The sequence below is a fragment of the Nomascus leucogenys genome, chromosome 22a (assembly GCF_006542625.1).
Source record: "Nomascus leucogenys isolate Asia chromosome 22a, Asia_NLE_v1, whole genome shotgun sequence".
Classification (NCBI taxonomy): domain Eukaryota; kingdom Metazoa; phylum Chordata; class Mammalia; order Primates; family Hylobatidae; genus Nomascus; species Nomascus leucogenys.
This window is the reverse complement of record NC_044402.1, coordinates 111,126,916-111,141,151: the sequence shown is the minus strand read 5'-3', so window position 1 is coordinate 111,141,151 and position 14,236 is coordinate 111,126,916. Positions and strand designations below refer to the sequence as shown.

At 35.8% G+C, this 14,236-nt stretch overlaps 1 protein-coding gene across 3 annotated transcripts in view; it reads right to left on the bottom strand.

Annotated features, from left to right (window-relative positions):
* Positions 1-14,236, bottom strand: part of CPS1 (carbamoyl-phosphate synthase 1) — a 197,876-nt gene that overhangs the window by 30,803 nt on the left and 152,837 nt on the right. For all 3 annotated transcript variants that reach the window (XM_003254024.3, XM_030803337.1, XM_030803338.1), the window contains 4 exons: positions 8,055-8,196; positions 6,688-6,753; positions 6,165-6,228; positions 3,559-3,740 (listed from right to left, as the gene is read on the bottom strand). In XM_003254024.3, coding sequence (XP_003254072.1) covers positions 3,559-3,740; positions 6,165-6,228; positions 6,688-6,753; positions 8,055-8,196 — 454 coding nt within the window. The remainder of the gene's footprint in view (positions 1-3,558; positions 3,741-6,164; positions 6,229-6,687; positions 6,754-8,054; positions 8,197-14,236) is intronic.

Sequence of the window (14,236 nt, the reverse complement as noted above, 5' to 3'; positions counted from 1 at the left end):
TAAAAACAAATTACTCCATTAAATGGATACAAAAAATCTCTTATATGAAGGATTTTAGAATAATTTTTTTAAACTGAGGGAGAAGTAGAGACTTACAGCAAAAGTTTGAGTCAATTAGACTAAATAGGAGCTTAAAGTGTAATAAAAGGCTTCAATAAACACATCAATATTTTTCAAATTAGCTGTATTAAATTAGCTTGTTTTTAAATAAATTTCTGCTTTTTAAGGAATTAAAAATTCTGTTTTGCAATAAATTCAAAACAATAGTAAGATAATAGCTGCTACCCTTTAATAAAGACTCTACGATGTATCCTGGACTATCTGTTTTGACTTTCACACTATCCTTCTGAGGTGATTATTACTGTCCCCATTTTACAGCTGAAGAAACTGAGGCTCAGTGAAGGTGAAGTGCCTCGCCCATATCTCCTATCTAGCAAATACATGTATAGAGCTTGTATGTGAACGCTGGAGTGCAGTGGCATGATCTCAGCTCACTGCAATCTCCACCTCCCAGGTTCAAGGAATTCTCGTGCCTCAGCTTCCCTAGTAGCTGGGATTATAGGCATGCACCACCACACCCAGCTAATTTTTTTTTATTTTTAGTAGAGATGGGGTCCAGGCTGGTCTTGAACTCCTGGCCTCAAGTGATCCACGCTCCTCAGCCTCCCCAAATCCTGCGATTACAGGCATGAGCCACCATCCCCGGCCTGAACTCAACTCTATAGATTGTAATTTCAACTATGCTGCAACTAATACACTTTCAGCTATGCTAAAGTAATAGACCAAATATTAGAATCTTAAGTCTACTTTTCCGGCTGGTTTCAGGTGTAGTTAATGTTAAAGAATAAGAGAAAAGCTATTTTTAAAAAACTACTTTTTTTTTTGAAAAGTAGCAGAAAAGCTTTCAGCACAAAACCAAATTCTCATCATTGACAACTAGAATCAGAGGTCATCATTGGGAAGACAAATCATGGCCTCAGGAATCTTTTAGAGTAACAGTGTGATGGTGTCGTGCAGGTTTTGCCCACATGGCAAAAGGAATTCAGTATAAGAACATGTTTGTAAAATGTTAATATAGCAGAGTTTTATGGAATAATCTAATCTTAAATTGATCCAACACCAAATATCATGGGACATGTAGGAACATAGGGATGAGAACCTGGTAACCTACACAGGTAAATCATCATCCTTATCCTAGCCATCATGCCTGAATAGTTTCAAGAAATCTACTGAAATAAAATATTCTAAATTTCAAATATTGTTTAATAGATTTCTAAAATATTTAGGCCCAAAATTCCATTAGCTCCCAAAATTCCATTAATTATACCTAGATCTGTTTGTATCCTTTTTACCCATCTTAGTTTTCTGTTTTTTTAAACCTGATATCACTAACTTACCATAGCACAAGAATATTTCTGAAACAATATCCAAGTTTCAATCATACCAGAAACTTATTTTCAATAGAAAAACATGAAAAGGAAATACTTCAAGTTTATTTGAGAACATCTTAACTTACCCTGGCCACTAATCACTTTGGTTAGTCCTTATTTTTATGCACAATTTAGATGTATTATAGAAAGATTGCAATGTGAGAAAATTTTTCTAACAGAAATAGTATTTGCCTCATTACAAATGGCCCTGGTTTTTGGAATTTCATGAATTATCTCCAATTTATAAAATTCTACTATCTGTACACCTGCCAATGAGAAGGATGATGCTTTATATTTTACTAATTTACATTTTAGTAAAAGATATTTTATAGTTTAGGCAGTATTTTAGGATTACATTTAATTACAATTAAGCCAAATGATATAAATGAACCTCAAATCTGTCTCAAGTCATGCATTCTCTAATGGGTTTTGCCTATCACTAATTAATGTCTGTCATTAATTCATTCATTCAACTTGTTTTGTGACAGAAGTACCACTGTCTGCATTTACATATGTACATCATATTATGTCCTCCAACGTATTTTAAATTACCTCCTAATGTATAGTAATACTATATTTTAAATACCAATTAGTTTCAAAGAAGGCCCAACTTATTTCTTTCTATAATAATGACTTCAGTTTTAGTAAACAAATCTCATTAAGAGCCATGTATAATTGTATCCAAAAGCAGTCATAGAAGTTTTTCATCTTTCTTTAAACCATTTCATGAGGACATAATTAATTATATGCAAAATGCCTGCTGCTATCATCTGTAATGTTTTTTAATATTTTTAAATTAGTATTTGATTTTTCACATTTATATCACAGATACTAGTTTTATTGTTAACGTCCTGAAGATAAGAACCTGTTTTTCTAGCTCTCTATCATACTGAACCTAGATTTATAAGGTGTTCAAGAAATATTTGTAGAATGCACTTATTTTGATGCCCACCTGTCTATCTGAAATGAATATTAAGGAGTGATTTAAAAACAACCATGTCAGAGAGTAGTCTAAAAAATGCTATATATTCTATTTAATGGATCAATTTTATTAAAAGACTAGTAGGCCAGGCCCAAGTAGACAACTATAATTATACATCCTTCCTAAACTTGTCTACTTTCTTTTGTAATAGTAAAATAATAACATTATTCTAGCACTATACTTTATACTTTACAATCTGACTTCGGCCATAAACTCCATGTTAACTTCACAGTATTTGCAAGTAGCATGTGTTTATACTCATAGGATTCATTTAAAACAAAGATAAAGCAAGAGAATTCATGTAACTTAAAGAAATCAATGAGGTTGTCAGTCAAAACTAAAATTTAAGTATTTTGGCTCCAATTTAGTACTTTTTTCCCTCTAATTGACCATATTTTCCACATAGAGATGATTTTCTGGTAAAAAGTAATAATAACAACTGTAATAATATCAAAGGCCTAACTACTGGACATCACTCTAAAATTTTCCAGTAGTTTTTATTTTAATTATAAGATAATTTATTTTGTTCTACAGTCTTATAGTAATCTGCAATCACATGAATTCACAGTGAAGATACTCAGTAATATTGGGATGGGAATGGAGGAGCAACTGTAAGTGAAAGCTATAAAGGAAACAAAATTATTCACAATGAACTCATTGATCTTAAAATTGAAGACTAATGGCTTCATCTGATGGAACAAGGAATTAACTGGTCTTTTGTGAGCAATTGACTATTTTCAGGGAACTGTTCATCATTAAACCACATCACACAAACTAGAAAAAGGCTGTTTATTGTATGTCTAGATGACCAATTAAATCACTCTGCAAGATATTTATAAGGGATCATCTTGTATTAGTTAATATGTATCAGGCACATGTTACCAAGTAGAGTTTTCAATCTAGCTGAAACCCTTAGAAAGAAAAAGTAAACTTTATGTGAAAAATAATGACTCTGTGCCAGGGGCTCAAAAATATAAGAATGGAGTGATTTTTTTTAGAGTTTTACTACAAAATAAGACAATGGATGCCACTGGCAGCCCTTTCTTCTAAGAGGAATTACTGTATGTATCTACATACCTGAATGCATATATATAAAGTGTATACTGCATATATCGGTCTTCTTTTTTTCTGTTTTTCTTTTCTTACCTCCTGATGGTAGATGTCTAGGATTCTCTCCAAGGACAACTCTTCAAAGTACAGTTTGTCACACTCATCAAAGTCTGTGCTCACAGTCTCAGGATTGCAATTCACCACCACCGTCTTCTTGCCAAGTTGACGCAGTGTGCGGATACTAGAGACAGCACACCAATCAAATTCCACACTGCTGCCTGCAGAGACAACGAGATTGGCAAAAGGGATAAGAGAAGCACGAAGTTACAATACAAAGAGAAGCAGAAATGTATCACCAGTGAGTCCAGGCTAAGGAAGCTAATGACTTTCAATTCAATTTTTTAAACTCCAAAATATAAATTTCAAACCCATGACGCATGCTGTATTAGTAGTAGGAAAAACAGGTACTAATTAAACAGCAAGGAAATATTGGCTTGTCACAAATGCCAAATTCCGCAATAGAAAATCTCACTATTTGAAGTATTTAGAACTTCAATGTTAATGGGAGGTAATTTTAATGATAAAAATAACCCTCACTTACTGAAAAGAAATTCAAAGTGAATATATTGACTTCAATACACAAAAATAGTTAATCCACTGATCAGGATACTTGAGATCTTTTTTCAGCCTTTCCACTTAATCTGCTGTCTGAGGGCTGAACCTAATGATCCCTGAGGTGCCTTGCAGCTCTGACATATGCTGATTGATTGAAAAGTCCTATCCTTTCCAAGCATATCCTTTTAAACTTGGCAAGGCCACCCATGCAGAGTGAGTGACCTTCTATAAAGAAATCTGAAGTGTAATAATGGCCTAAACACCTCAAAATATCATGTCTACTGGGATGCCATAGAATTGAAAGTCCACGGACTTGTACTAATTCTTTGCATTAAGATATTGTCTTCTAAAAATTCTTGTGAAAATACATTATTCAAATATACTGGCATATTAATGCCAACTATCAAGTAAGCACACACTTGATTATTAGCTTGACTAGTCTTCTTTGGATCCTGATATAATGCAGAATTACTGCATAAATAGGTAGAATTTGAAAAGGAAGAAAAAGTACTCCAGAGAGTAGACAGATAGATGCTGGTGAAACGGTCAGGCTATTTAGCCATAAGATAACTGCCATGGTCTGAACGTGTCCCCTGAAATCCATGTGTTGGAACACTTAGTCACCAGTGCAACAGTGCTGGGAGGTGGGGCCTTTTAGGAGGGTTTTAGTTCATAAGTGCAGATCCCTCATGAATAGATTAATGCCCTTAGAAAAGCTTGCTGGCTGTAGTGGCTCCTGCCTGTAATACCAGCACTCTGGGAGGCTGAGGCAGGAGGATTGCTTGAGTCCAGAAGTGTGAGGTAGCCTGGACAACACAGAAAAATTCCATATCTACAAAAAGTAAAAATAAAAATAAATAAGCCAAGCATGATGGCACATGCCTATAGGCCCAGGTTCTAGGGAGGCTGAGGTGGGAGGAGTGCTTGAGCCTGGGACATCAAGGCTACAGTAAGCCATGATCATACCACTGCATTCCAGCCTAGGTGACATAGTAAGACCTTGTCCCAGAAAAAAACGGGAGTGAGGGTTTAATGGAGGGAACTAGTTCCCTTTGTGCTCTTGTGCCTTCTGCCATGTAAAAACAGCATTCCTTCCTTATGGGGGACAAAAGGTTTAAGGCACCATCTTAGAAGCAGAGATCTATGTCTCACCAGACAACTGAACTTTCTGGCACTCGATTTTGGACTTCCCAGCCCCTAGAACTGTGAGAATTTATTTATAAATTACCCAATCTCAGGTATTTTGTTACAGCAGCACAAATGGACTAAGACAATGACTAAGGTGGTAAAGATATAACATTTTTGTCCTACTTCAAGATTTGTCCAAAGATTGGTAAACTAACATATCCTGAAGCTCTTAGTTCATTGTAAAAAGTAAAATAAACTATGCTTAAAATAATAGAATAAGACTACATATATTCAAATCATAGATTTTATAATTTCCATATTATAATGCTTTGTGGAGATTAAATATTAAATCCAAATGTTGACTAATATCACTGTCCACTAAAATACATACTTGTGTCTATAATAATCTTTAGTGGTTATTTAATTGAATGGAGAGAAATGTCATAATCTCTGGTGATTATGTTTTAATTCACCTACATAATGCTCTACCCATGCACCAAAGAGACAAGATTTTTGCATTTGATGTAAACAAAAGTCATATATGTTACACAGGATGAGGTCAGAGATGATATCTGCAATATAATTTCTGGCTAATGTATATAGTCCTTGAGTAAATATAGATCCTTATGAAAAACTATGCTAGAGGATAAAAGGTCAAAGTCTAATCCATTCCCAACTCCAGTGAGAGGCTCAATTCACTTAAAAAGGATGGAAATTAAGTTACACGGTGAAATGAGAGGAGACAGAATTTGTAGTTGAGACCTGCATTTGAATCCCACTCTACCACTAAATAGCTGTGTATATTTGGGTTTTATTTTTCTGAACCCCAGCTTCCTAATTTTCAAAACATATATTACAGCATTTATTTGACATAGTTCTTGGAATAATGGAGTTAACACGTATGAAGAAAACTATATAAATTGTGTAAAATCCTATACACATAAAATTTATTATTTTACCAATGTGATATGGGCCACAGCCTAGCACCATCATTCCATGGTCATCAAAATTGATATCATGCTCCTGAGGAAATAAGAAAAGGAAGACGCAGAAATCATTATGTGTTATTATTCCATTTAATTAAACTATTTGTCCTATCATTAAGTATTTATTTCTCATTTTTCCTCTTGTTAACATGTATTTTCTATTAGTCTCTGGAAACCCTAAATATAAAGTGTTATACAAGCCCTACTTATTTATAAAAAATAGATATGGCAGAATATTTTTAAATTAAATAGTCATAAGGACATAGCATAATTGTATGATCATGTAGTCATTGTCCTTAATTTTTTATTTGTTTGATTTCATTATCTTAAGGAAGTTCTTAAAAGACTGAGTACAGAAACATATCATCATATCTGACACACATGATGCCATTTTTTATTACCTAGATATCCAAAGAGGTAAAAAATATATATTCCCTAATGTGAACTGTCTACCAAATCTAGAGCTTTCTGGATATGCCAATTTGCCCATTCCTACCTGACCATTGTAGGTAACATAGAGATAGTTTGTTACTGATGGGTATTCTGCAGCCAGTGTATCAATCTGTAAGAGACAACAAATAAATAAGAATGTTATTATAATTTTTTCAAGACTAAATTTTTTGTGCATTATATACATATTCCTTTAATTCCTATTACTGTAAAGTATGCAGACAGGAAAATGTATGACCCATGGAATTGCTTTCTAATCCTGAAAATAAGAGAGAGAAAATAGCGATATGGTCTAGTTCTCACTTGAGAAACAGGGCATTGGATCACTAGTAGTAATAGTAACTCTCATGAACATTGCAAAGTGGTCTTATAGTCAACTAGTTACTAGGAAGACTTACCCCACCAGCTCTCTAAAAGCAGCTGTATATGAAATCTAAAATCTGAGCAAAACGACCTATATGTAAGGATCTCTTTGGCTTGCAAATTAATGCTCAGGATTTAAGTTGCCTGTGGCACTGAGCGGTGGGATGACACAAATATCATAAAGCCATAGGGGATGAACGGGGGGAGAACAAGATCTCAATTGAAGATATTTGGAAATCAATTCTACTCTCAGGGGCCAGTAACTCAGCTTAGTGAGCAAGAATTTGGGGCTGACAGGGCAAGCTGGTGTAAGGCAGGTGAGAAGGAAGAAAGATAATAATCGCTGAGTGGAAAATATTTAGTATCGAGCTTGAGACCTAAGGGTATGCATGTGCCCCTTGAGCACACAGAAAAAAGCCAATGATTTTAAAGGACAAAAACCAGCTGGTGGTACTTTAAACCAAGACATCCCTTCCATTAAAGGACAAAGAAAAAAAATCACAACAGCACACCTATGAATGTTCATGCATGATTGTCATGAATACTAGATGAGCTCATTATGCCCAGCCCTATCACAATGAATACTAAATGAACCATAATGATGGGGCACTTAATATAAAGTATTACCCTGTAAAAAGTTAGTGCCAAAGGAGATAACTATTATTTTCAAGAGGGTCAGCCACCATGCTAGGAAATTTCAAGTCCTTCGATTACACTAAGGATTTCTTAACTACTTACGTATTTGAACACAGGTCAAAAAGCAGAGGAGAGAGTGTTTAAATTTTTGTTTTGTTTTGTTCCCTTAGGCCAAGAAAATCAGGTACTCACTCTTATCTTTACATCCTAGTGTCCTTTCCTTCTTTCCCTTTTAAGTAAAAATTAATCATGTGCTGAATAAAATTGGTGACATTATGAGCATCAACCGGATGAGTAGTGTCACTTCTTAATCCCACTCCTCTTTTTATTGACAATGGCCTTTTGAATGGGTGCCTACATTTAACCACAGAAATCCTGTCAATTGGGGGTGGGGGAAAAGGGAAACTCCTTTACCTGTTTAACCCAAGGGCGGATGTTTTTCTTTAACCTCAGCTCCCTTGTCTGGGCCTCAGTAAGCCCAAGGCATTTTGAAATCTGCTTATCTGAGAACCCAATCTCCTTTGCCCTTTTCAGGGTTTCTTCTGTAACGGACTCACTAGGATTTAATAGAAAAGAGAGATTCAAGTTTAGACCAAACACAATAAAAAGCGGTGACAAGTTCAATTTCAAAAACACCAAGGGCTTCTTATTTTCCACCTTCAAACATATTTAAGTCTCGTTATCTTTTAAAAATACACAAATAACTAACCCACTCAATCTTCTAGCCTCTATGAAGTCTTCCATTTGCAAAGCTGACAATCTCTGATCTGCTTTCACACTCTATGCGACCTCTTCCCTGCTGCTTTTATAAAAAATGGCAAGTGCATTTACTGTTCTAATAAATGTGCTCATTAGTAATAATCAGAGACCTCACTCTAAATCCAGGAGCCCTTTCTCAGTTTTCATTTTCTTCAACCTGTCATCACAAGACCCTTTTGATGATCTATTTTTTAAAAAGATATTCTGGCTTCTACTAAGTGGCTTCCCGCTCTACTTTATTACTCACAACTACCATTTACTAGTTTTGGGTTTCCCCCCTCCCCCTACCCAGGGCTCTATCCTTTGTTACCCGCTTTTGTCTTCCCTCTCTCCCTCTCTAAATTTAGCGACTGTCATGGGTGCAAGTAGCATGGCTGGTTAACAATTCCAAAATCAGTGGCCTGTTCTCCAATATCTGACCTGTGCTCCAGGTCTTTATGCATATGAACTTGGAGAATCATCTTCACCTAGGTGTCCCAACATTGCATCAGGTTGGATATCCTCTCCATAAATTACCTCTGCTTACTAATATCACCCATCTGTCTATGTTGAGAAGACAGTTTTGTCATTTTATAATTGTTTTCCACTCAAACCAGATTTGTCTTATTTTCCCCCTACTCCTTTCCATACACTTTATTTGTGTTGTTTCCCTCATCTGTAATACCTTTGACATTACTTTTACCTTCTCAACTTCTCCCCAACCCTCAGCAGCCCTTCAAAGTCCAACTAAAGCCAAGCCTCATTTGTGAAGCCTTTTGGTTTGCTTTCATCCATACTGAACTTCTTGTGCTTTTTACTGCCTCTTTTGTTCAGAGCAATGGACATAGAACCATACAGTTTAGCATGTCCATTACCACCTGATACTTTTAATGTCTCTTAACTTTTATTCATCAGTCAGGCTTTGTCCTGCTAGATTTAAGTTCCATAAAGGCAAAGAATACATTTGGCTTATTTACCATTACTCCCCAAATCTACCACATTATCTGGCCCACAGACAGCATTCAATAAACATTTATGAAAATAAATAAATGAAGGATAAATATAAGTAATATAAACATATAAATAAAATGCATATATTTTATAAATTAAATATAAATATAATTTATGAATATAAATAAATGAAGGATAAATATATAAACTTCAATTCCCTAGGATTTTATTTTATAGAAAAGACAAAGAAGTGATTGAAATTAGCTCATAACTAGATTTCAAAACGCATGCAAAAATAATTTGTAAAGAGCTAAAGGAGAGAAGAATAAAATACTACTGCGAAAGCATCTTTAACCAGATACCTGTGGGCCAGCTATTTCATGTAACAGTTAATACAATACAATTCAATTATAATAGTTTGATAGTCAATACAATGAAATTAAAATAGTGTATTGCCAGAAGATCTAACTTGCATTAAGAAAACATTTTCATGAAATGCTGTTAATAAAGTGTAATTGGATTAAATCTATTGCATTTTGTTCATTCTAATCATTAATCTGCTTTAATTAATTCATATTCTGAGTTCAGAGAAGAAAAAATCAAGCTGGTGTATATAATGGCTATTTCTCTGGATTTCCAGTGTCAGTATTAGTTTAAATTTTTGCAGCTACAGCTCTTCCTAGTCAATTTGCTTCGTCTATTGCACCTAAATTCTCTTCTGTCTCAAATCAGTGTGTTAAATTTAATTTCTTCTCTTTTTATTCTTATTTTGAATTTTAGTTTTCCCAAGTATTTGATAAGCATTCTCTCTGAGCAATGTATTTTCCTGTCAAATTCTTGGATGCAATCCAATATTAAGTATTATTGCTGACTTAGTATGTGTGCCAAGCCCTGTGTCTTAGAACTGTGCCATCCAACATAGCAGCCCCTAGCCACATGTGGTTATTTTAATTGAAAAATTAATTAAATCTTTTAAAACTAAAAATTTAGATCTACAGTCACCAAAGCCAGGATTCAAGTGCTCAATACCCACACATGGTCAGTGGCTCCAGTGTCAGACAGTGCAGATTACAGAATATTTCATCATCACAGAAATTTCTACTGAACAGTGCTGCCCCAGCAGATAAGGAAACAATGTTTGAGACAATGAAATGATAGTGATTCAAAACACTTTATGGAGGGATAAGCTATGTGGTGCTACGTGAGGCCAAAGAAAGATAACAGTGTGAAAGGTTGTACTTGAGAAATACTATGGCAGTGGAGGGATGAGAACAGAGCTATAAAGAAAGTTCAACTTGGCCAGGCGTGGTGGCTCACACCTGTAATCCCAGCACTTTGGGAGGCTGAGGCGGGTGAATCACGAGGTCAGGAGTTTGAGACCAGGTTGGCCAACATGGTGAAACCCCGTGTCTACAAAAAATACAAAAAACTAGCTGGGCATAGTGGCAGGTGCCTGTAATCCCAGCTACTCAAGAGGCTGAGGCAAGAGAATCACTTGAACCGAGGAGGTGGGGGTTGCAGTGAGCCGAGATGGCGCCACTGCACTCCAGCCCAGACAACAGAGTGAGACTCCATCTCAAAAAAGAAAAAAGAAAGTTCAACTTTATATAGATAAAGGAGTTGACAGGTGTACAATAGGCAATGGCAACGGTATTGGCTATTGTTTGAGAGCAACAGTGGACATGGCACGTATGGGAAACATACTGAGGATTTGTAGTTGGAAAGAGTGAATAGGAAAGTGGATGGTGAGGGTAGGGCCACATTCATTGTCATTCTTTCATTACTGCTTTAACATTTAGTGAGTACGTGCTCTGTATCAGACCTGTGCTGCCTGTATTAATGACGGAAGATGAAATATTGTATTCTTACATTTAGGAGGTCAGAGTATGTTAGGAAGCACAAACAGCCATTGATATGTCTACATCATGAGAGATGCCGTGGGAGAAGTGTGCACAAGTTGAAGCCGTGGCTCAGGGCAGGGGCCCCCCAGCTTCCAATGTAGAAGTCTGGAAAGGCTTTACCCCAGAGGTGACTTTTGAGCTTCAGAGAGCCTTGGCAACACCAAAGTTTGTGGTTACTTTTAGTTTCGAGAAAAAAAAAAGAGAGAGAGACAGAAATTAATTTTGAAAGTAGAGGAAAGTTTTTTTTTTTTTCTTTTGAGACGGAGTCTCGCTCTGTCGCCCAGGCTGGAGTGCAGTAGCAAGATCTCGGCTCACTGCAAGCTCCGCCTCCCGGGTTCAAGCCATTCTCCTGCCTCAGCCTCCCGAGTAGCTGGGACTACAGGCGCCCGCCATCACGCCCGGCTAATTTTTTGTATTTTTAGTAGAGACGGAGTTTCACCGTGTTAGCCAGGATGGTCTTGATCTCCTGACCTTGTGATCCGCCTGCCTCGGCTTCCCAAAGTGCTGGGATTACAAATAGGCGTGAGCCACCGCGCCTGGCGGAAGATTTTTTTGTTGTTATTCTTGCTATTTGTTTTAGAAAGGTATGTTTCCACTTTCCTTGCCAAGCATATGCTCCCAAACCAATTGTTCATTTGTTTATGTGCAAGTATGCACTCAGCCTTTCGGTGAAAGTGCTTGACAAATAAGCTATTTTTCTAAATTAGAACAATAACCACTTTTAGTTAAATGACTAAAATCCTAACTCTGAAGAACAGTCATCCAGATACACTTAAGACACATGCCTTGAAAAGAACCATCACATCTATAATTGTGACCATGAGCTAACACATCAGCACCGTAAGTGCGGGTTCTTCAAGTGCTAAGATAAGCAGAAGTCATGTAGTTATCTTTAGCTTTTTCAGTCAGGTTTTTCTATTTGTTTGTTGTTGCAATTTTTAGGGGGTCTTTAATTCTTTGTTTGCATTCCTTCTCACATGGAATACCAGTCAGTCTTTCAAAGGTCGCTATGTTGTTTAAAATGAAAATTATAAATAATGGTATTAAATAAGAAAAATTTAGATTCCTCATATTTCTATTAGGGATGCAATAAATTTGCATTTGTGTCGTCTACACTCAGCAATGCAGTATTTTCATTCAGGAATGTAGTATTTTCACTTCTGGAATATGCATAATTTCTCTTGTTCTTTTTCACCACAAGAGTCTAACAGAACGTATGTAGACACCCCTAGCAAATATACAAAGTCTTCCACCTCTACCTACTAAATAAAACTGGACACTTATCAGCAAAGAAATAAAAATAATAAGAAAGAAGGGAGAACGAGAAAGAAGAGAGAAAAGAAAAAGGTTGATTGATAAGAATTGGCCTTGTGCATTAAAAAGTGAAGTGAGTTAATTTTGTACTCAGCTCTGGTGACGAAAAAAAAAGCCATCTGTCACTAAGACTAACTTAACTGTTACTGCTCCCCCGCCCATAGCATTTCCCACACCAGAGAGTTTTCATAGTTTAAAGGAAATGTCTGAGAAGAGCAACAGTAACACAAAATAATGATTGTGAATGATACTTCAGAATGGGAGTGAAAACTTTCTACACAGGCATCCCCTTAAATCATACCAGGTGAGAATTTTGAAACAGATATATCAAGCTAGACCTGCACCTTGCATATTTTAATCCCACTAGTTGATTCTTAAGACATTTTCTTGGTGAGCCAAAAACTGCTTTAACTTCTGCCCAATTTTCAAACAACTAGATCAATAATATAATACAATATTTTTAAATGTCTTAAAAATTAGAATGTATTAAACTGAAACGGTATATTAGTACATTCATGTTCATCTACCTCAACTTGAATACACATATTGGGTATGTGTGATCACTGGATGTCCAAAGTAATGTAATTTGAATAGTATTTTGTTCATGGTCTCTCTGGTTATTTCTGCTCTTTAGACACGATCATGAAATAGTGCAAAGCACTTAGCAATCCTCCTCACTGAGAAATCATTGTTGATACTGACCCACCAGGGCCATTAGAGAGGCACAGACAAGTTAGATCCCTTCCCACAGTCAGTGCTGCCTAATTCCACAAGGTACTCCTAATGGAAGCAGGTCAATTCTCTGTATTGTCCTCACCTTTCCTCTCCTCTGTTTTCTCTCTTCTGTGTAACACCAGGCTGGCTGATATGTCATTATACACAGTAGAAAATTGACTTTAGTCCCAGCTTGTTCTGATACAAAATTTTTTTGTGTGTCCCATTATAATCAAAGAAAAAAAAAGACAGTTCAAAGACACAATTCATTCGTTGTGGGGCAGTGATTTAGATCACGTTAAATCTCCTCAGAGTCAAATAAATACAAGATGAATAATCTTAAGCGAACATAAAGCTCATTTAACAATGTGGAGACTCGGATAGATGCTCCTCATCTTTATCTGCCCACATTATGCTCCCTCCATTTTGTTTGCCAAAAAGAATTTCCATCATGGTGGGTTTTTGTTTTTGTTTTTTTAATCAAACTAGGTAAAAGCTTATTTTCAAAACAAGGCTATAACATTTTTATTTTTCTGAAGGAAACTAAAAACCTTAATTTGAAACAAACTCAAGACAGAATAATTACTAAAAGAAATATAAATACTGAATTTATAATTCCACACTGCTTTTTGAAACCTCAATAGGGAACACTCCATTTATATTATGTTGTAAATCAAGACAGCTTTATGCCCAGGTAGAAATGTGGCCAGCTGAAGAAAGCATATTGCACAGAAGCACACATTTTTAAAATATGCATAATAAATTATCCTTCTGTTCTTTGATATGTATTTGTATGTACTAGTATTTTATGTTAATTTTTACTCTTTTGAACATGTACACATTGAGTCTGTATTTCAGAACTGTGCCCTCTAACATATGCTATTATATATGCAACTATTCTTTCCCTTGCAGTTTGCCTTGCTTTGAGAGTTCGAGGGCAAACTTTACCAAAGGTTAGACTTTCATCATTGCATAATA